At 50.1% G+C, this 23,857-nt stretch overlaps 1 protein-coding gene across 1 annotated transcript in view; it reads right to left on the bottom strand.

Moving 5' to 3' along the window:
- MEIOSIN (meiosis initiator) overlaps window positions 1–23,857 on the bottom strand; it is a 138,211-nt gene that overhangs the window by 108,214 nt on the left and 6,140 nt on the right. The window contains exon 3 of the mRNA XM_063950648.1: window positions 20,681–20,896. Coding sequence (XP_063806718.1) covers window positions 20,681–20,896 — 216 coding nt within the window. The remainder of the gene's footprint in view (window positions 1–20,680; window positions 20,897–23,857) is intronic.

The following is a 23,857-nucleotide window of genomic DNA, read 5'->3' as shown; positions in this document are numbered from 1 at the left end:
CACACACTCACACAGACAGTCCCCGTCCTCTCCATACAGTACATATACACACTCACACAGACAGTCCCCGTCCTCTCCATACAGTACATATAAACACACACTCAGACAGTCCCCGTCCTCTCCATACAGTACATATACACACTCACACAGTCCCTGTCCTCTCCATACAGTACATATACACACACTCAGACAGTCCCTGTCCTCTCCATACAGTACATATACACACACTCAGACAGTCCCTGTCCTCTCCATACAGTACATATACACACAATCACACAGTCTATAGCGATACTGCCAGAACACTGCGTATGTGTCAGGTCAGTGCTGTGTATACCTCACTATTCCTGCCACTAACTGCAGGGCCGATTCACCATAACGCTTCCACTCTCACTCCTTGCTCTGACTAATTCCCTGGCTCTATTCCCCTGGATCTAAAGGTGTGTACACACTGGCCCTCATTCCGAGTTGATCGCTTGCTAGCTACTTTTAGCAGCCGTGTAAACGCATAGTCGCCGCCCACGGGGGAGTGTATTTTCGCTTTGCAGAAGTGCGAACGCCTGTGCAGCCGAGCGGCTACAAACACATTATGCGCAGAACAAGACCAGCCCTGAGGTTACTTATCCTGTGCGATGATTGCTGCGACGAATGACACGGTATTGACGTCAGATACCCGCCCAGCAAACGCCCGGCCACGCCTGCGTTTTTCCAAACACTCCCAGAAAACGGTCAGTTGACACCCAGAAACTCCCACTTCCTGTCAATCTCCTTGCGTCCGCCAGTGTGACTGAAAGCATCGCTAGAACCTGTGCAAAACCACAATGTTCATTGTACCCGTACGGCACGCGTGCGCATTGCGGTGCATACGCATGCGCAGATTTGCTGTTTTTTTAAATGATCGCTATGCAGTGAACAACGGTGGCTAGGGATCAACTCGGAATGAGGGCCACTGTGCGTTGCGCCGTACAACCAGCCAGTGACTATTCGATGTGACCGGAGTCCGGCCCTGCCGATATTGGCAATGTTGGGCTGCCAGCACAGTCTATTATTCCTTGCAATGCCGATCCCGCGGGACTGCGCATCGGCATCGCAAGGACTATACACATGGGCCCTCATTCCGAGTTGTTCGCTCGGTAATTTTCTTCGCATTGCAGCGATTTTCCGCTAATTGCGCATGCGCAATGTTCACACTGCGACTGCGCCAAGTAAATTTGCTATGCAGTTAGGTATTTTACTCACGGCATTACAAGGTTTTTTCTTCGTTCTGGAGATCGGAGTGTGATTGACAGGAAGTGGGTGTTTCTGGGCGGAAACTGGCCGTTTTATGGGTGTGTGTGAAAAAACGCTGCCGTTTCTGGGAAAAACGCAGGAGTGGCTGGAGAAACGGGGGAGTGTCTGGCCGAACGCTGGGTGTGTTTGTGACGTCAAACCAGGAACGACAAGCACTGAACTGATCGCAGTGTAGGAGTAAGTCTCGAGCTACTCAGAAACTGCTAAGAAATTTCTATTTGCAATATTGCGAATCTTTCGTTCGCAATTCTGATAAGCTAAGATTCACTCCCAGAGGGCGGCGGCTTAGCGTGTGCAATGCTGCTAAAAGCAGCTAGTGAGCGAACAACTCGGAATGAGGGCCCTGGTGCGATATGCACTATATTTTCTTACAATTTTTACTATATAGTCAAAATCAATAGAAAAATCTCACCATGTGTACACACCTTAACAGACTCTTCTGCTCATACTCCCACTGAATAACTCTTCCCCCTTACTCCCTGTTTCTGACTGGCTTTTCTATTTTGACTAAATAACTCTCCCACTATCATTCCCAGGCTCTCAGTGATTATTTGGCTACTAGGTTATTCATCGCTCTTCACACCGTCGTAAGGGGCTACGCCCCCTTAACCCTTGCACACCCTTGTGGCGTGCAATATTTTTATTATATGGAGTATTACAACCAATCATAATTGTGTGAGTGGTTAAATATTGCACGGACAAAGGGCGTGCAATGGTTAAGGGGTGGAAGCCCCTTGCAACGGCGTGAACAGCGCACGCAGAGCCTGGTGAATCACCTGGTAGGTGCTTTGGTTGCGGCAGTAGGGGGTGCGGAGAAGAGGCGGATGGGATCCTGGGGTGCCGCGAGAGGGGCGGTTGCGGTGGTGCCGCATGTGGGGGAGGGGCTGGTGCGGTGGTGCCACAGGTGGGGAAGGGTGCGTGGGTGCCGCGGGAGGTGATCCGGAGCCACTGCGGGTGGGGGAGGAGCATTTGCGGGGTTCCCCCGGATGCGGTGTTGCGGCGGGAGGTACAGGGTCGCTACGGGTGGGGGAGGGGGTTCGGAGCTACCGCGGGTGCTAGAGTGGGTGTGTGGGGGTGCCACGGATGGGGCCCGGAGGTACTGTGAGTCGGGGAGGCGTTACGTGTGTAAGCGGCACTGGTACAGGGGGCGTTATGTGTGTAAGCGGCACTGGTACAGGGGGTGTTACGTGTGTAAGCGTCACTGGTACAGGGGACGTTACGTGTATAAGCGGCACTGGTAGAGGGGGCATTACGTGTGTAAGCGTCACTGCTACAGAGGGCATTACGTGTGTAAGCGGCACTGGTACAGGGGGCGTTACGTGTGTAAGCAGCACTGGTACAGAGGGCGTTACATGTGTAAGTGGCACTGGTACAGGGGGCGTTACATGTGTAAGCGGCACTGGTACAGAGGGCATTACGTGTGTAAGTGGCACTGGTACAGAGGGCATTACGTGTGTAAGTGGCACTGGTACAGGGGGCGTTATGTGTGTAAGTGGCACTGGTACAGGGGGCGTTACGTGTGTAAGTGTCACTGGTACAGAGGGCGTTACGTGTGTAAGTGTCACTGGTACAGGGGGCGTTATGTGTGTAAGTGGCACTGGTACAGGGGGCGTTACGTGTGTAAGTGTCACTGGTACAGGGGGCGTTATGTGTGTAAGTGGCACTGGTACAGGGGGCGTTACGTGTGTAAGCGTCACTGGTACAGGGGGTGTTATGTGTGTAAGCGTCACTGGTACAGGGGGCATTACGTGTGTAAGCGTCACTGGTACAGGGGGCGTTACGTGTGTAAGCGACACTGGTACAGGGGGCGTTACGTGTGTAAGCGGCACTGGTACAGGAGGCGTTACGTGTGTAAGCGGCACTGGTACAGGGGGCGTTACGTGTGTAAGCGACACTGGTACAGGGGGCGTTACGTGTGTAAGTGGCACTGGTACAGGGGGCGTTACGTGTGTAAGCGACACTGGTACAGGGGGCGTTACGTGTGTAAGCGACACTGGTACAGGGGGCGTTACGTGTGTAAGCGGCACTGGTACAGGGGGCGTTACGTGTGTAAGCGGCACTGGTACAGGGGGCGTTACGTGTGTAAGCAGCACTGGTACAGGGGGGGCGTTACGTGTGTAAGCGACACTGGTACAGGGGGCGTTACGTGTGTAAGCGGCACTGGTACAGGGGGCGTTACGTGTGTAAGTGGCACTGGTACAGGGGGCGTTACATGTGTAAGTGGCACTGGTACAGAGGGCATTACGTGTGTAAGTGGCACTGGTACAGGGGGCGTTACGTGTGTAAGTGGCACTGGTACAGGGGGCGTTACGTGTGTAAGTGTCACTGGTACAGGGGGCGTTACGTGTGTAAGCGACACTGGTACAGGGGGCGTTACGTGTGTAAGCGGCACTGGTACAGGGGGCGTTACGTGTGTAAGCGGCACTGGTACAGGGGGCGTTACGTGTGTAAGCAGCACTGGTACAGGGGGGGCGTTACGTGTGTAAGCGACACTGGTACAGGGGGCGTTACGTGTGTAAGCAGCACTGGTACAGGGGGCGTTACGTGTGTAAGCGACACTGGTACAGGGGGCGTTACGTGTGTAAGCGGCACTGGTACAGGGGGCGTTACGTGTGTAAGCGTCACTGGTACAGGGGGGGCGTTACGTGTGTAAGCGACACTGGTACAGGGGGCGTTACGTGTGTAAGCAGCACTGGTACAGGGGGCGTTACGTGTGTAAGCGACACTGGTACAGGGGGCGTTACGTGTGTAAGCGGCACTGGTACAGGGGGCGTTACGTGTGTAAGCGGCACTGGTACAGGGGGCGTTACGTGTGTAAGCAGCACTGGTACAGGGGGCGTTACGTGTGTAAGCGACACTGGTACAGGGGGCGTTACGTGTGTAAGCGGCACTGGTACAGGGGGCGTTACGTGTGTAAGAGGCACTGGTACAGAGGGCGTTACGTGTGTAAGCGGCACTGGTACAGGGGGCGTTAGGTGTGTAAGCGGCACTGGTACAGGGGGCGTTACGTGTGTAAGTGGCACTGGTACAGGGGGCGTTACGTGTGTAAGGGGCACTGGTACAGGGGGCGTTACGTGTGTAAGCGACACTGGTACAGGGGGCGTTACGTGTGTAAGCGGCACTGGTACAGGGGGCGTTACGTGTGTAAGCAGCACTGGTACAGGGGGCGTTACGTGTGTAAGTGGCACTGGTACAGGGGGCGTTACGTGTGTAAGCGGCACTGGTACAGGGGGCGTTACGTGTGTAAGCGGCACTGGTACAGGGGGCGTTACGTGTGTAAGCAGCACTGGTACAGGGGGGGCGTTACGTGTGTAAGCGGCACTGGTACAGGGGGCATTACGTGTGTAAGCGGCACTGGTACAGGGGGCGTTACGTGTGTAAGCGTCACTGGTACAGGGGGGGCGTTACGTGTGTAAGCGACACTGGTACAGGGGGCGTTACGTGTGTAAGCAGCACTGGTACAGGGGGCGTTACGTGTGTAAGCGGCACTGGTACAGGGAGCGTTACGTGTGTAAGCGGCCCTGCTACAGGGGGTGTTACGTGTGTAAGCGTCAATGGTACAGGGGGGCGTTATGTGTGTAAGCGTCACTGGTACAGGGGGAGCGTTACGTGTGTAAGCTACACTGGTACAGGGGGCGTTACGTGTGTAAGCGTCACTGGTACAGGGGGGGGCGTTACGTGTGTAAGCGACACTGGTACAGGGGGCGTTACGTGTGTAAGCGTCACTGGTACAGGGGGCGTTACGTGTGTAAGCAGCACTGGTACAGGGGGCGTTACGTGTGTAAGCGTCACTGGTACAGGGGGCGTTACGTGTGTAAGCAGCACTGGTACAGGGGGCGTTACGTGTGTAAGCGGCCCTGCTACAGGGGGTGTTACGTGTGTAAGCGTCAATGGTACAGGGGGGCGTTACGTGTGTAAGCGTCAATGGTACAGGGGGGCGTTACATGTGTAGGCATCACGTGTGTAAGCGTCACTGCTAAAGGGGGTGTTACTTGTGTAAGCGTCACTGGTACAGTGACATGTGTAAGTGTCTCTACTACAGGGGGTATTATGTGCGCTGTGCGTTTGTAAAGTATGCAAGGGTGCAAATTTATAGTTTGTAGGGGGGCGCCGAACACCATAGCACCGGCCCTGACTGCACACCCTCTGCACTGCACAGCACTGTCACCTTTTACATTGATTCAGCGTCCAGACATTACCCTCCGCGATATCACCCACTCTATCCATTGCATTAGCCATCTCGGGGCTTCCAGGCCGGCAGCCCAGGTGCTGTGTTGCGGAGTCAGGGCCTCTGGGGATCTGGGCGCGGCTGTGGCGGGGAGGCACTTCTGTGACATCACACGCAGAGGAGGTTCCGGGGCTCAGAGAGTATGCGGCGCAGGGAGGGCTATGAATGCCTTCCGCTGCGCCGCTTTCATACACATCTATGCCGGTGGCCGCTGCAGCTTTTGTTCCACCTGCGCCGCGGCTAGGGAGTGGGGATTGTTGATACCGGAGGGGGCAGGCGGACTGGCAGCAGGACATTGGACGCTGCAGTAAAATAAACGTTATGGTAAGAACTTACCATTGATAACGTGATTTCTCTTATGTCCACAGGTATCCACAGGATAACATTGGGATATTGTCGAGCGACAGCGAAAATGGCACCAACACGGTCACGAGCTTTCTGGCCTCCCAGGATGCATTGGGGCCTCCACTATATAGTCCCGCCCACTGACTCAGTCAGATCAGTTCTTTCCACAGCGATTTTAGGCAGGAACATTAGGTAGAGACCTGTACAGGCGAGAAGAACACACATGCACACCCTTCCATACAAGAAGGAAGAGGTTTTTAGTGTTTGTCTAGATCCTCAAATCAGATGCGTCAGGGTGGGATCCCTGTGGACATAAGAGAAATCACGTTATCAACGGTAAGTTCTTACCATAACGTTTATTTCTCTGGCTGGGTCCACAGGATTATCCACAGGATAACATTGGGATTCCCAAAGCCATTTTAGTGGTGGGGACGTTCCTGATTGCACAGGAGGACCTTTCGCCCGAAGTCTGCGTCATGAGAGGCAAAAGTATCCAAGGCATAATGTCTGATGAATGTGTTTATGGAAAACCATGTGGCTGCCCTACATATCTGTTCTGCTGATGCACCCTGTTGTGCTGCCCAAGAAGGACCTACCTTACGTGTAGAGTGAGCAGAGACATTAGCCGGAATAGGGAGATCTGCATGAGAATAAGCTTCTGATATTACCATTCGGAGCCATCTCGCCAGCGTCTGTTTACTAGCAGGCCAACCTCTTCTATGGATTCCGTAGAGGATGAAGAGGGAATCTGTTTTCCTGATGGCACTAGTACGATCTATGTAGATTTTTAAAGCCCGGACCACGTCCAGTGACGCTTCTCCCGCAGATAGTCCCGATACCTGAAAAGCTGGGACTACAATCTCTTCATTCAGGTGAAACTTTGACACCACCTTTGGAAGATAACTAGATCTCGTTCTGAGAACTGCTCTGTCTGGAAAAAAACTTAGGAAAGGAGACTTACATGATAATGCTCCTAAATCTGACACTCTTCTGGCTGACGCCATTGCCAGTAAAAAAAGAACTTTAACCGTTAACCACTTAAGATCTGCTCTCTCAAGCGGTTCAAACAAAGGACCCTGGAGAAATTTAAGAACTAAATTCAAATCCCAGGGAGCTGCAGGAGGAACAAATGGAGGTTGAATATGTACTACTCCTTGGAAAAATGTACGTACATCCTGTAGGTCAGCAATCTTCTGCTGAAACCATACAGTCAACGCTGAGACTTGCACCCTCAAGGAAGCAACCTTCAACCCTTTATCCAATCCTGCCTGAAGGAAATCCAAAATCCTAGCTACTTTAAAAGATCTCGGATTGTAATTTTTTCCAGAACACCAATGAATATAGGCTTGCCATATTCTATGATATACACGGGCCGAAGAAGGCTTTCTTGCTCTAAGCATGGTTTGGATTACTTGCTTTGAAAATCCTTTAGCCTCTAAGATAGAGGTTTCAACAGCCACGCCGTCAAAGGCAGGCGATCCAGATGACTGTGACAACAAGGACCCTGCATTAACAGATCTGGACATTGAGGGAGCCGTATCGGTACTTCCACGGACATTCTCAACAGATCTGTGCACCAATGCCTTCTTGGCCAAGCTGGAGCTATTAGAATGATTGCTCCTTTGCCTGTTTTATCTTTCTCACTACTCTGGGTAACAGAGATATTGGAGGGAACAGATACGCCAGCTGAAACCTCCATTCCACTGACAGTGCGTCTACCAGGACCGCTCCTGGGTCCCTTGCCGCTTCCCAATTTAGTACACCCGGGACAAATACTGCTGACAATGCCGGGAGATGGAGTTCCGCCCATTTTAGAATGGAAGTTACTTCCTCCATCAGACTCTTGCTGTGAGTTCCTCCTTGATGATTGAGGTATGCTACTGCCGTCGCATTGTCTGAGCGGATCTGGACTGGTCTTCCTTGTAGATTGTCCTTTGCCTGAACTAGGGCCAAGTAAATGGCTCTTATTTATAACAGATTTATCGGCAGGCGACTTTCCCTTGCGGTCCATTTTCCCTGGAACGATAGGCTTCCGAGTACCGCACCCCAGCCTTGCAGGCTGGCATCTGTCGTCAGGACTTGCCACTCTTTTATCCAAAAGGGTCTCCCCTTGTTTAAATGGTCTGTCTGTAGCCACCATGCTAGAGACCTTTTTACATTTACTGGAATCTTTATCATCTGTTTTTTTATTGTTTGATGATTTCCGCTCCATTTGGTCAAAATGAGATGCTGCAATGGTCTGGAGTGGAATTGCGCATATTCCACCATGTCGAAGGTTGATACCATCAGACCCAACAGTCGCATTACTGCATGGACTGACATTGTCTGGGCTTGCAACGCTTCCTGAGCCATGACCAGCACCTTGACTATTTTCTTCTCTGGTAAGAGAACTCTCTGTAGGTCTGAATCCAATATGGCTCCCAAATGAACCATCCGCTGTGACGGATTCAGGGACGACTTCTCCCAATTTATGAGCCACCCGTGTCTCTGTAAACAAACTATCGTCTGTTGGAGATGGCTCAACAGTAAATCTTGCGACTGTGCTAAGATTAATAGGTCGTCTAGGTATGGGAATATTCTTATCCCTTGTTTGCGCAGACAAGCTGCCATAACCACCATGATCTTGGTAAACACCCTGGGTGCTGTAGCTAGCCCGAAGGGCAGAGCTTGGAACTGGAAGTGTTCCTTGAGGATGGCAAACCTGAGGTAACACTGATGTGACAGTGCTATAGGCACATGTAGGTAAGCATCTCGTACATCCAGAGATACCATATAGTCTCCCGGTTCCATAGCCAACCTTATGGAGCGTAACGTCTCCATGTGGAACTTCGGGATCCATATGTAATTGTTCAACATCTTCAGATTTAGAATTGGTCGATATGACCCATTTGGTTTCTGGATCAGAAACAGATTGGAGTAATACCCCTGTCCCTTTTGTGATGGAGGTACTGGGACAATCACACCTGACTGCAGTAATCTTTGGACTGCTTCTTGCAGGGCATTGGCCTTCGACTCTATACGAGACGGGCTGGTGCAAAAAAATCTTTGAGGAGGCTGCCTCCTGAATGGGAACCCATACCCCTGAGATACTACCTTCTGCACCCAGGCATCTGTTGTTGACTGTTGCCATGTGTGCAAATTGCAGGAGTCGGCCCCCAACCCTGGAATCCTCCAGGCGGAGGCCCGTCTCTTCAGGCTGATGGTTTCTGTTCAGGTTTGGAAGCTGGCTTTTTGCTAGCCCACTGCTTCCTACCCCTGGATTTAAACTGGGGTTGTTTAGGGTCCTCTTTACCTTTCGCTTTGCTTTGCCAGCGAAATGAGCGAAATTTTAAACCCTTGGACTTAGGGTTATAGGTAGCCGGAAATCTGACCTTCTTCGATTCAGCCTCTGACTCTAGGATATCCGATAAAGGTTTTCCAAATAATATATTACCCACGAAAGGCAATGCTTCCAATTCCTTCTTGGACTCCGCATCTGCCTTCCAGGTCCGTAGCCAGACTGCTCTGCGAGCGACTACTGCCAGGGCTGAAGCTTTAGAAGCAACAGTGCCTACATCAATGGCTGCTTCTTCTAAATACTGGGCAGATTGTCTTAAACGGCAAAGACGATCCTCTTGCTCCCTAGTAGGAGAAGGGATGTCATTCTCTAGTTCCTCTATCCATTCGCCCATTGCCTTTGCTACCCAGGCCGAAGCCATAGCAGGTCTTACCACTGCACCCACAAGAGAAAAAATAAGATTTTACTTACCGATAAATCTATTTCTCGTAGTCCGTAGTGGATGCTGGGACTCCGTAAGGACCATGGGGAATAGCGGCTCCGCAGGAGACAGGGCACAAAATAAAAGCTTAAGGATCAGGTGGTGTGCACTGGCTCCTCCCCCTATGACCCTCCTCCAAGCCTCAGTTAGGATACTGTGCCCGGACGAGCGTACATAATAAGGAAGGATATTGAATCCCGGGTAAGACTCATACCAGCCACACCAATCACACCGTACAACTTGTGATCTGAACCCAGTTAACAGTATGATAAACGCAAAGGAGCCTCTGAAAAGATGGCTCACAACAATAATAACCCGAATTTTTGTAACAATAACTATATACAAGTATTGCAGACAATCCGCACTAGGGATGGGCGCCCAGCATCCACTACGGACTACGAGAAATAGATTTATCGGTAAGTAAAATCTTATTTTCTCTGACGTCCTAGTGGATGCTGGGACTCCGTAAGGACCATGGGGATTATACCAAAGCTCCCAAACGGGCGGGAGAGTGCGGATGACTCTGCAGCACCGAATGAGAGAACTCCAGGTCCTCCTCAGCCAGGGTATCAAATTTGTAGAATTTAGCAAACGTGTTTGCCCCTGACCAAGTAGCTGCTCGGCAAAGTTGTAAAGCCGAGACCCCTCGGGCAGCCGCCCAAGATGAGCCCACTTTCCTTGTGGAATGGGCTTTTACTGATTTTGGCTGTGGCAATCCTGCCACAGAATGTGCAAGCTGAATTGTACTACAAATCCAACGAGCAATCGTCTGCTTAGAAGCAGGAGCACCCAGCTTGTTGGGTGCATACAGGATAAACAGCGAGTCAGATTTTCTGACTCCAGCCGTCCTGGAAACATATATTTTCAAGGCCCTGACAACGTCAAGCAACTTAGAGTCCTCTAAGTCCCTGGTAGCCGCAGGTACCACAATAGGTTGGTTCATGTGAAATGCAGAAACCACCTTAGGTAGAAATTGAGGACGAGTCCTCAATTCCGCCCTGTCAGAATGAAAAATTAAGTAAGGGCTTTTATATGATAAAGCCGCCAATTCTGACACACGCCTGGCTGAAGCCAAGGCTAACAGCATCGACACCTTCCATGTGAGATATTTTAAGTCCACAGTGGAAAGTGGTTCAAACCAATGTGACTTTAGAAAACTCAACACCACATTGAGATCCCAAGGTGCCACTGGAGGCACAAAAGGAGGCTGTATGTGCAGCACCCCTTTTACAAATGTCTGAACTTCAGGTACTGAAGCCAGTTCTTTCTGGAAGAAAATCGACAGGGCCGAAATTTGAACCTTAATGGACCCTAATTTTAGGCCCATAGACAGTCCTGTTTGCAGGAAATGAAGGAAACGACCCAGTTGAAATTCCTCTGTAGGGGCCTTCTTGGCCTCACACCACGCAACATATTTACGCCAAATGCGGTGATAATGTTTTGCGGTTACGTCCTTCCTGGCTTTGACCAGAGTAGGGATGACTTCTTCTGGAATGCCTTTTTCCCTCAGGATCCGGCGTTCAACCGCCATGCCGTCAAACGCAGCCGCGGTAAGTCTTGGAACAGACAAGGCCCCTGCAGTAGCAGGTCCTTTCTTAGAGGTAGAGGCCACGGTTCGTCCGTGAGCATCTCTTGAAGTTCCGGGTACCAAGTCCTTCTTGGCCAATCCGGAACCACGAGTATAGTTCTTACTCCTCTCCTTCTTATGATTCTCAGTACTTTTGGTATGAGAGGCAGAGGAGGGAACACATACACTGACTGGTACACCCACGGCGTTACCAGAGCGTCCACTGCTATTGCCTGAGGGTCCCTTGACCTGGCGCAATATCTGTCCAGTTTTTTGTTTAGACGTGACGCCATCATGTCCACCTTTGGTTTTTCCCAACGGTTTACAATCAGGTGGAAGACTTCTGGGTGAAGTCCCCACTCTCCCGGGTGAAGGTCGTGTCTGCTGAGGAAGTCTGCTTCCCAGTTGTCCACTCCCGGAATGAACACTGCTGACAGTGCTATCACATGATTTTCCGCCCAGCGAAGAATCCTTGCAGCTTCTGCCATTGCCCTCCTGCTTCTCGTGCCGCCCTGTCTGTTTACGTGGGCGACTGACGTGATGTTGTCCGATTGGATCAACACCGCCTGACCCTGAAGCAGAGGTTTTGCTTGACTTAGGGCATTGTAAATGGCCCTTAGTTCCAGAATGTTTATATGAAGAGATGTTTCCATGCTTGACCACAAGCCCTGGAAATTCCTTCCCTGTGTGACTGCTCCCCAGCCTCTCAGGCTGGCATCCGTGGTTACCAGGATCCAATCCTGAATGCCAAATCTGCGGCCCTCTAGTAGATGAGCACTCTGCAGCCACCACAGGAGAGACACCCTTGTCCTTGGCGACAGGGTTATCCGCTGATGCATCTGCAGATGCGATCCGGACCATTTGTCCAGTAGATCCCACTGAAACGTTCTTGCATGGAATCTTCTGAATGGAATCGCTTCGTAAGAAGCCACCATTTTTCCCAGGACCCTCGTGCACTGATGCACTGAGACCTGGCCTGGTTTTAGGAGGTTCCTGACTAGCTCGGATAACTCCCTGGCCTTCTCCTCCGGGAGAAACACCTTCTTCTGGACTGTGTCCAGAATCATTCCTAGGAACAGTAGACGTGTCGTTGGAATCAGCTGCGATTTTGGAATATTTAGAATCCACCCGTGCTGACGTAACACTACCTGAGATAGTGCTACTCCGACTTCTAACTGTTCCCTGGATCTTGCCCTTATCAGGAGATCGTCCAAGTAAGGGATAATTAAAATGCCTTTTCTTCGTAGAAGAATCATCATTTCGGCCATTACCTTGGTAAAGACCCGAGGTGCCGTGGACAATCCAAACGGCAGCGTCTGAAACTGATAATGACAGTTTTGTACTACAAACCTGAGGTACCCTTGGTGAGAAGGGTATATTGGAACGTGGAGATAAGCATCTTTGATGTCCAGAGACACCATATAGTCCCCTTCTTCCAGGTTCGCTATCACTGCTCTGAGTGACTCCATCTTGAATTTGAACCTTTTTATGTAAGTGTTCAAGGATTTCAGATTTAAAATTGGTCTCACCGAGCCGTCCGGCTTCGGTACCACAAACAGCGTGGAATAATACCCCTTTCCTTGTTGCAGGAGGGGTACCTTGATTATCACCTGCTGGGAATACAGCTTGTGAATGGCTTCCAAAACTGCCTCCCTGTCGGAGGGAGACTTTGGTAAAGCAGACTTCAGGAACCGACGAGGGGGAAACGCCTCGAATTCCAGTTTGTACCCCTGCGATACTACCTGTAGAATCCAGGGATCCACTTGCGAGTGAGCCCACTGCGCGTTGAAATTCTTGAGACGGGCCCCCACCATATCTGAGTCTGCTTGTAAAGCCCCAGCGTCATGCTGAAGACTTGGCAGAAGCAGGGGAGGGCTTCTGCTCCTGGGAAGCGGCTGCATGGTGCAGTCTTTTTCCTCTTCCTCTGCCCCGGGGCAGAAAGGAGTGGCCTTTTGCTCGCTTGTACTTATGGGAACGAAAGGACTGAGTTTGAAAAGACGGTGTCTTTTTCTGCTGATGTGAAGTGACCTGGGGTAAAAAGGTGGATTTTCCAGCCGTTGCCGTGGCCACCAGGTCCGATAGACCAGCTTTTATTCTAAGCAGCTCAGGAGAGCCACCTAGATTGCACCCTTCTCGGCCGGGCACAAAAATCTAACTGAGGCTTGGAGGAGGGTCATAGGGGGAGGAGCCAGTGCACACCACCTGATCCTTAAGCTTTTATTTTGTGCCCTGTCTCCTGCGGAGCCGCTATTCCCCATGGTCCTTACGGAGTCCCAGCATCCACTAGGACGTCAGAGAAAATATTTTTCAATAGGCTCTCTACCCTCCTGTCTGTGACATCATTCAAAGAGGTAGATGACAGTGGCAAAGCAGATTTATGCACGAATCGCAGAACATGTGCATCTACTTTTGGAGGAACTTCTCTCTTCGAACAATCTCCAGCAGGAAATGGATAATAAGAATCCCATCTCCTAGGAATCTTATACTTTTTACCGGGCGCTGCCCAAGACTCATCCATCATTTCCGTCAACTCCTCTGACGCTGGAAATTCAGCTTTCACTGACTTTGTTCGTTTGAATACAGGTGCTTTTGCTTTTAACGCTGTCTTGGCTGGTTCTTCCAGAGAAAGCACAGCCTTTACTGCATTAATAAGTTCAGCTACATCATCTGAACTAAAGCTCTGCGACTGATCATCCTACGGAGTTGAATCTATTGTTTCCGCATCATCATCCGATGTATCCTCTTGTGTAGTCTGCCATACAGACGTATCTGTCCTAGTCTTACCTGCCCCTTGGTTGCTTGTAGAAGCTACTGGAACCAAACCATAGGAAGGGAGCTGCATGTATGGGTTCATAGTGTAACCTAACCCTTGAGGTGGTGCTACTGGAGCTAACCTGTCCGCTATTGAAGACAGAGTCTTTGCGAACATATTCCATGGTGGCTCTACTGGAGGTTGAACTAACTCCTGTTTTTTACTTTGCTGAAAAGCGAAACAGTTTGCACACAAACCCTCATAAGTGACCAATTGATTCATATCAATTACCCCTGACTTACAAGATAAGCATGTTAGGGCTGTAGGAGTGCCTGACAAATTCTCATCATCACTTTTGCCGCTCACAGACATTTTGTCTGATATTGACTACACAATTTTGTGACTGAAAAACACCCTATAATCAGTATATAGGAGGTGAAATCAATCTGACCACAGTGCACCTGATTTGAGGGTCAGAACAGGACTGACATTACACAGAAAAGTCAGCACACATACTAGCAGTCAGTCACATGTTAAAGCATTAGACATTGTCATATGAGAATACAACCTCCATAACAACTTATACATAAGTAGGAAAATTGTACTTCTGTTAAACTGGTTCTTTTTTCAACATAACATGCAGAAAACACAGTAATATACAGGTCTCATATGCAATAGGTACTAAAAATTAACAATGCACACTAAGAAGTAGAAGGAATTTTTAGTACTGTATACCCTGCCTCCAGAGAGCGGGATACAGGGAGACTCACCACACTTCCATATCCAAGCAAAGACGCTCGTAAGACGCTGAGTGGATTCAGACGCTACTGGTGTACACTGCCGCTCTTGGTAACTGATAACGGACACGGACGTTCACCAACGGACATGGACGCTGAGCGACTCCACGTGCATGCAGACGCTAAAGGCCTGCGACTCGGTCTGGGCGGGTTTATATCCAGTGTACACAACCGCAGCGTCTAAGCTGCGACCGAGTACCCTCGTGGTAGCATCTGAGCCGGAAGTGAGGTCATTCAGTTCATGAAACGAGAGACACGCGGGACCTGGCCATGAACTCGGAGGAGGGACGGCCAGGAGAGCGTCTGAAACCCCCTGTTGACTTAAACTCCCAGGATCGCGGCCTCACCTAGTCCTGGCGCCTATGATCCCCAGAGCGTAGCGCTGTCACACTCGAGATGTTCGGCGCGTCAACACACTGTTTGCAGTCTCCACCAAATCAGTGTAGCTGTGTCCTGACCCCTCTAGTAAGAGGAAGTCCATAGACTCACCGTCTCCCCATGCTCCGGCCACAGCCTGGTAACGTCTGCTGGACCTGCTAGAACATCCGACACAGACGCCCGTCAAGACAGCACTGTACCGCGAAGGTAAGCGTTGTTGCGACCCGGTGGGGAGTTGTTGGAGCGACTCTGTCTAATATGCGTTTAAGACGCTGTTAAGAGAAGTCGCTCAAACCAAAACAGTAAGTCTATAAAAATAAAGTAATGAAAACTTGAGGCTGCTTTCTCAGCAGCCCTGTGACCATGCGGCTTCCTGCCGCACCAAGCAAAAAACTGATCTGACTGAGTCAGTGGGCGGGACTATATAGTGGAGGCCAGAAAGCTCGTGACCGTGTTGGTGCCATTTTCGCTGTCGCTCGACAATATCCCAATGTTATCCTGTGGATAATCCTGTGGACCCAGCCAGAGAAAGGATGTTTTTTCCCCCTATGTACAGCGCAGAGACTTGCGGCCGATGCAGTGGCATACCCTCCAGCTACACCTTTTTGGCAGGTACAGTCCCTTTTTTTATGGTCTGTACCGTTTTTTGACTCTCCAAGCTCCCATTGAAAGTATATGAAAAGGGGCGTGGCCACGCTGCTGTACCCGTTGCCACGCCCCTTTTTCGGATGTGTATCAATGTTTATGTGTAAAGTGTCGGAGGGTATGATGCTGCAGATGCAGGGGGCCTATTTTGGGGTGTGGAGCTGGAGCTCCATCAGTCCCATTGCTAATCCTGCTCCGTGAAAACACAGCAGGCAAAGGGCAGAGCCTCCCATTGGAAGTAACCTGTGTGGGAGGGCGTTTCTCGCCCAATCAGCTGTGGACTGGGTGTGATAGAATTGCTGCTAACCCAATGGGAGCTCCTAGCCATGGCCAGCTTTAGAGGTCCAGGCACAGAGTCACAGGGCTATTATATAGGAGATTATTCCCTGGCTCTAGATGACTGACAATCTGACTCTTACTCATTGGGACTGACTAACAGACTCTTTAGTTTTTACTCCCTCTCTATGACAGACTGACACTCTAGCTTTTACTCCCCTAGCTCTTAATGATTAACCCTCTGGCTGTCTCTCTGGCTCTCACTCCGTGGCCCTGACTAACAGACTCTCCTGCTCTTACTCCCTGGCTGTGACTAGCAGACTCTCCTGCTCTTACTCCCTGTCTGTGACTAGCAGACTCTCCTGTTCTTACTACCTAGCTCTAATAGACTCTTCTGCTCTTACTCCCTGGCTCTGACTAGCAGACTCGCCTGTTCTTACTCCCTAGCTCTGACTAGCAGACTTTCCTGCTCTTACTCCCTGGCTGTGACTAGCAGACTCACAGACTCTCCTGCTCTTACTCCCTAGCTCTAATAGACTCTCCTGCTCTTACTCCCTGGCTCTGACTAGCAGACTTTTCTGCTTTTACTCCCTGGCTCTGACTAGCAGACTCTCCTGCTCAAACTCCCTGGCTCTGACTAGCAGACTCTCCTGCTCTTACTTCCTAGCTCTGACTAACAGACTCTCCTGCTCTTACTCCCTGGCTGACTAGCAGACTTTCCTGCTCTTACTCCCTAGCTCTAACAGACTCTCCTGTGCTTACTCCCTGGCTCTGACTAATAGACTCTCCTGCTCTTACTCCCTAGCTCTGACTAACAGACTGTCCTGCCCTTATTCCCTGGCTCTGACTAACACTCTCCAGCTCTTACTCCCTAGCTCTGAGTAGCAGACTTCCTGCTCTTACTCCCTGGCTCTGACTAACAGACTCTCCTGCTCTTACTCCCTAGCTCTACAGACTCTCCTGCTCTTACTCCAAGGCTCTGACCAACAGACTCTCCTGCTCTTACTCCAAAGCTAACAAGACTCTCCTGCTCTTACTCCCACGACTGACTAACAGACTCTTCTGCGCTTACTCCCTGGCTCTGACTAACAGACTCTTCTGCTCTTACTCCCTGGCTCTAACTATCTGACTCTCCAGATCTTACTCCCATAACTGACTAACAGACTCTCCTGCTCTTACACCAAGGCTCTGACTAACAGATGTTCCTGCTCTAACTCCCTGGCTCTGACTGACTTACTGGCACTTACTCCTGGCTCTGACTTTCTGGAACTTACTCCCTGGCTCTAACTATCTGACTCCAGCTCTTACTCCCTAGCTCGACTAACAGACTCTCCTGCTCTTACTCCCTGGCTCTAACAGACTCTCCTGCTCTTACTCCCTGGCTCTGACTAACAGACTCTCCTGCTCTTACTCCCTGGCTCTGACTAGACTTTCCTGCTCTTACTTTCTAGCTCTAACAGACTCTCCTGCGCTTATTCCCTGGCTCTGACTCACAGACTTTCCTGCGCTTATTCCCTGGCTCTGACTAACAGACTCTCCTGCTCTTACTCCCTAGCTCTGACTAACAGACTGTTCTGCTCATACTCCCTGGCTCTGACTAACAGACTCTCCTGCTCCTTCTCCCTAGCTCTGACTAACAGACTCTCCTGCTCTTACTCCCTGGCTCTGACTAACAGACTCTCCTGCTCTTACTCCCTAGCTCTACCGAGTCTCCTGCTCTTACTCCCACAACTGACTAACAGACCCTTCTGCTCTTACTCCCTGGCTCTGACTAACACTCTTCTGCTCTTACTCCCTGGCTCTATCTGACTCTCTAGATCTTATTCCCATAACTGACTAACAGACTCTCCTGCTCTTACACCAAGGCTCTAACTCCCTGGCTGTGACTGACTTACTGGCACTTACTCCTGGCTCTGACTTTCTGGAACTTACTCCCTGGCTCTATCTGACTCCAGCTCTTACTCTCTAGCTCCCTGTCTCTGACTAACAGACTGCTTACTCCCTGGCTCTGACTAGCAGACTTTCCTGTTCTTACTCCCTAGCTTTGACTAACAGACTTTCCTGCGCTTACTCCCTGGCTCTGACTAACAGACTCTCCTGCTTACTCCCTGGCTCGGACTAACAGACTCTCCTGCTCTTAATCCCTGGCTCTGACTAGCAGACTTTCCTGCTCTTACTCCCTAGCTCTGACTAACAGACTCTCCTGCGCTTATTTCCTGGCTCTGACTAACAGACTGTCCTGCTCGTACTCCCTGGCTCTGACTAACAGACTCTCCTGCTCTTACTCCCTAGCTCTGACTAACAGACTGTCCTGCTCATACTCCCTGGCTCTGACTAACAGACTCTCCTGCTCATACTCCCTGGCTCTGACTAACAGACTCTCCTGCTCCTTCTCCCTAGCTCTGACTAACAGACTCTGCTGCTCTTACTCCCTGGCTCTGACTAACAGACTCTCCTGCTCTTACTCCCTAGCTCTACCGACTCTCCTGCTCTTACTCCAAAGCTCTAACAGACTCTCCTGCTCTTACTCCCATAACTGACTAACAGACTCTCCTGCTCTTACTCCCTGGCTCTGACTAACAGACTCTCCTGCTCTTACTCCCTAGCTCTGACTAACAGACTCTCCTGCTCTTACTCCCTGGCTCTGACTAACAGACTCTCCTGCTCTTACTCCCTAGCTCTGACTAACAGACTCTCCTGCTCTTACTCCCTGGCTCTAACAGACTGTCCTGCTCTTACTCCCTAGCTCTACAGACTATCCTGCTCTTACTCCCTGGCTCTGACCAACAGACTCTCCTGCTCTTACCCAAAGCTCTAACAGACTCTCCTGCTCTTACTCCCATAACTGACTAACAGACTGTCCTGCTCATACTCCCTGGCTCTGACTAACAGACTCTCCTGCTCTTACTCCCTGGCTCGAACTATCTTACTGCTCTTACTCCCTGGCTCTAACTATCTGACTAACAGACTGTCCTGCTTTTACACCAAGGCTCTGACGAACAGACTCTCCTGTACTTACTCCAAGGCTCTGACCAACAGACTCTCCTGCTCTTACCCCAAAGCTCTAACAGACTCTCCTGCACTTACTCCCATAACTGACTAACAGACTCTCCTGCTCTTACTCCCTGGCTCTAATAGACTGTCCTGCTCTTACTCCCTGGCTCTGACTAACAGACTGTCCTGCTCTTACTCCCTAGCTCTACAGACTCTCCTGCACTTACTCCCTGGCTCTGACTAACAGACTCCTGCTCTTACTCCCTAGCTCTACAGACTCTCCAGCTCTTACTCCCTGGCTCTGACCAACAGACTCTCCTACTCTTACTCCAAAGCTCTGACTAACAGACTCTCCTGCTCTTACTCCCATAACTAACAGACTGTCCTGCTCTTACACCAAGGCTCTGACTAACAGACTCTCCTGCTCTTACTCCAAGGCTCAGACTAACAGACGCTCCTGCTCTAACTCCCTCGCTCTGACTGACTTACTGGCACTTACTCCTGGCTCTGACTTTCTGGAACTTACTCCCTGGCTCTAATTTTCCTGACACACTCTTCTGACCATACTTCCTGGCTCTAGGTGACTCTGGCACTTACTACCTGGCTCTGATTCATTTTTCTGCTTTGGCTGAATAGCTATCTGCCCTTACTCTCTAGCTCTGCCTCATTCTTTGCTATTATTCTTTGTCTCTTATTGACTGACTCTCCAAATCTTACACCCTTGCTCCAATTAACTAAGACACATGGCTTTAACTCCCAGGAACTGACCCACAGACTATTCAGATCTTACTCCCTCCCTCTGACTAACTCTCTAGCTTTTACTTCCTGGCTCTGACTAATGGACTGTCCTGCTCTTACTCCCTGGCTCTAACTATATGACTCCAGCTCTTACTCCCATAACTGACTAATAGACTCTTTTGATTTTACTCCCTGGCTCGAACTATCTGACTCTCCAGCCCTTACTCCCATAACTGACTTTTCTGCTCTTACTCCCTGGCTCTATCTGACTGCAGCTCTTACTCCCATAACAGACTGTCCTGCTCTTACTCCCTGGCTCTAACTATCTGACTCCAGCTCTTACTCCCATAACTAACAGACTCTTCGGCTCTTACTCCCTGGCTCTAACTATCTGACTCTCCAGCTCCTACACCCTGGCTCTGACTGACTAATGGACTGTCCTGCTCTTACTCCCTGGCTCTATCTGACTCCAGCTCTTACTCCATGGCTGTGACTGACTCTTTAGCTAATATTCCCTGGCTATGACTGACACACCTGAACATAGTCCCTCTCTCTCTGACTTACTAACTCTCCGGCCCTTACAGCCCAACTCTGTTTTATGGCTCTTTAACACTTTTTCAGGCTAATTCTCCGGTCTTTACACCCTTACTCCAACCCACAGACTCTTACTCCCTGGCTGACTGACACCCTGGCTCTTACTCCTCAGCCATGGCTAACGCTGTCTCTTACTCTTCAGCTCTTACTGTATGGCTCTGGCTGACTCTCCAGCTCTGAGTGACTACCTCTCTGGCTCTATATCAGTGGCTAACGTGACCATCCTTGGCATCCAGACATTGGGAACAGCACAGTCAGATCCAGTTTCCATTCTGCCATGACACGCCTTATATTCACTAGCAATGGGCACGTATTATTTACCAGCAGCCTCCTGACACTGCCCTTAGGGCCAGACACTTGGGGAGGTCTGCCCATTTCAGCCGATGGCCATTGGTGTTGCCTCTTAGATGTGGCCACAGTGTGGACTTCATTCCGTAGTTGCTGGGTGTGATTCCAAACTCCAGGAAGCCTGACGCTGCTCTTACCCTGTGACTGGTAGCTGTGATCCAGAGAGAAGGTCGGGGGCAGAACAGGATCCTAAATAAATAAGGAACCAAGAGGAAACCACGTCAGCAGGGAAATGGGTCTTCAGTGCTGCTGATAAAGAGGATGAAGTAATCACAAACACTGGCCCTCATTCCGAGTTGTTCGCTCGGTATTTTTCATCGCATCGCAGTGAAAATCCGCTTAGTACGCATGCGCAATGTTCGCACTGCGACTGCGCCAAGTAACTTTACTATGAAGAAAGTATTTTTACTCACGGCTTTTTCTTCGCTCCGGCGATCGTAATGTGATTGACAGGAAATGGGTGTTACTGGGCGGAAACACGGCGTTTCAGGGGCGTGTGGCTGAAAACGCTACCGTTTCCGGAAAAAACGCAGGAGTGGCCAGAGAAACGGTGGGAGTGCCTGGGCGAACGCTGGGTGTGTTTGTGACGTCAACCAGGCACTGAAATGATCGCACAGGCAGAGTAAGTCTGGAGCTACTCTGAAACTGCTAAGTAGTTAGTAATCGCATTATTGCGAATACATCGGTCGCAATTTTAAGAAGCTAAGATTCACTCCCAGTAGGCGGCGGCTTAGCGTGTGTAACTCTGCTAAATTCGCCTTGCGACCGATCAACTCGGAATGAGGGCCATTGTTTGTAGGGCGCTCCCTGCTGGATATAAAGGTCACATTTCTAATTGTGAGGAAGAGCTATAATGACTGCCCCCTACAGGCCGTAAGGATGTACTGCGCTACTGGCACTAATACCTAGAGGAAAGAGAACAGGTGCCTGACTGCACTAGAATACTGGGCAGCTTCAGGGAGTGCCCAAGTTGGATGCCATAGTCCACTGGGTTTAGGATGAAGAATGGGGATAAAGGAGGCCTGTTTCTGGGTGTATATAAATAAAAAGGGGGCAAGATAATGATATTATTCTGGCTGTCTGGGGAATATAAGGTGACATAATACAGATAAATTAACTGGGGCTCATTGGAGGTTTAATCACTATGTCTCTAAGTATTTCCCAGGAACGTGATCACAACATGTCAGGGAATTGACATGTACTGTATGTGCTTTTGTTACATCTGCTGTCTGCCGCTGTTCTGTCAGTTTAGTTGCAGCTCTATTCTGTCTGCCTAACTGCATTAGAAGCACACCTGTTGGGGAATGCTTTGTTACCTGACTCCAGCCTGTTCTTGTGAAAGTCAGGAGTCTAGTGGACGTGCAGTGCACGGCTGCATAGGATCACTAATTAAAGGGGGCTTGGCTGCATTGAACCTTGTCATTGGTTGGTGCTCCCTTTATATTCCCAGTCTGACTATTACTCCCTGCTGGTCATAGATCCTGATTGCTGCGGAAGCCTTTGGCTCTCAGTTTCATAGTCCAGTCCTGTGAGATCCCGCGCTAAAGTATTTTTGCTAGACCCAATCCTGTCTGGTTCCTGTCTGTCTTAGCATTAGCTGCAGTGTGGATTCCTATACACTGTACTTGTTTCATTGTCTTGTCTGTATATTTGGTCTTTCTGTTTGTTATCCATTATCATTTTATTTGCGTACAGCTGCTTTACACATAACCACTGCATTTGTCTCTTTTACCACAGTTCCATTTTACTAGTCTCTCTTTCAGGCCTTACCCGTGTATATAGACACAGCTCTATTAGTCTATCCTCAGACCAATTCCTGGTCTCTGTCTTTCTCTGTCTGTCCTTGTCAGTTATACAGTATCATCTCCTAACGGTAGTATTGCTCCTTGTTGTCTTGTCTCTGCAGTTGCCAGCAGTAACATCCACTGGCCTGGAGCATTCTGTGTCATTGTAGTTTATATTTGCTCCCTGCCTGTCTCTTTAATCTGTGTATACTGCCTGTCAGTCGGTTAGTGCCAGTCCTAGTCCTGTCTGGATCGTGTCTGCTTAGCTTCAGGTGTAGTGTGGACTCTTCCACAGAACATTTATTCTTTGTCTTGTCTTTCTCTTTGGTGTATCTGCTATAGTCCATTATCATTGTTATTTACATTCAGCTGCTTGATACATTATCACCACATTAACCCTTCATCACCACAGCTCCAAGCATTACAGCGTCTCTTCCATCCCTCTTAGTTCCTGTACTTAGTCTCCTCTCTGTTAGCCTGCCCTCTGACCAAAACATGGTCTCAGTCTTTCTGTTTCTGTCCCTTCTGCTGACTGATAACTCTGGTCGTCTCGGGGGTAAGCTTGTACTGTCGCCAGTGGCGTAAGTCCTTGTGGGCATCCCAGTACCGGTAGAAAGTCTTATGGGAAAAGCGGCTATTCAAGGCATAAAAACCAGCTGAGTGTTACTCTCAGGCATCCAGAGTTATCATGAGAAGATCGACTACGTGTCAAGCTCGCCACTGGTCTCTGTGTCAAGTTACCCAGTTCTCTGCAACACTCCGTCCAGATATATTCCCCAGATCATAACAGCTTTTTATTATCTTAGTTTTATGTTGGAAAATGCAACATTCTATACTTTTAGGGCCCATTTTATGCCTTATACCATAGGCGCTTTATAAACACAAAACTTCCGAATGTAATACAGAGTATCCCTAATGCTCCCTCACCTATTATATAATCAGCTGCGGTGTCAGTCCAGGACATGTGCAGTGCAGGGCCCTCCCTGCTCACAGCTCCGCGACTGACTATACAGAGGAGGGAACACCGCAGGAGGAACTGTCCCACACTCCCCCAGAAGCTCCTGGCACATTTACCGTCAGACTTTCAAAACAGCAGAGCGCTCGGCAGCTGACAGAGCATGTGCTGCGGAGGTCGCACCAGATGGTCTCAGCAGGGACAGAGGCACACAACAGCCATGGCAGTGTTGTGACAGACGCCGTCAGTGGCCAGCCATAGGAGAGACCAGATTAACGGAGGCAGAAGAGGCAGTGTACACCACAGAGCAGCAGCATGGAGCCGGAGGTAAAGCACTCCGCAGACAAACATATAGCAGATGTGTGCTCGGGAGGCATTTGATATGTCGGCTGTCGGGATCCCGGCGCTCAG

The sequence above is a fragment of the Pseudophryne corroboree genome, unplaced genomic scaffold (assembly GCF_028390025.1).
Source record: "Pseudophryne corroboree isolate aPseCor3 unplaced genomic scaffold, aPseCor3.hap2 scaffold_1138, whole genome shotgun sequence".
In the NCBI taxonomy this organism is placed as follows: Eukaryota; Metazoa; Chordata; class Amphibia; order Anura; family Myobatrachidae; genus Pseudophryne; species Pseudophryne corroboree.
Note: the sequence above shows the minus strand (reverse complement) of the source record. Positions and strands in the feature narration are given on the sequence as shown.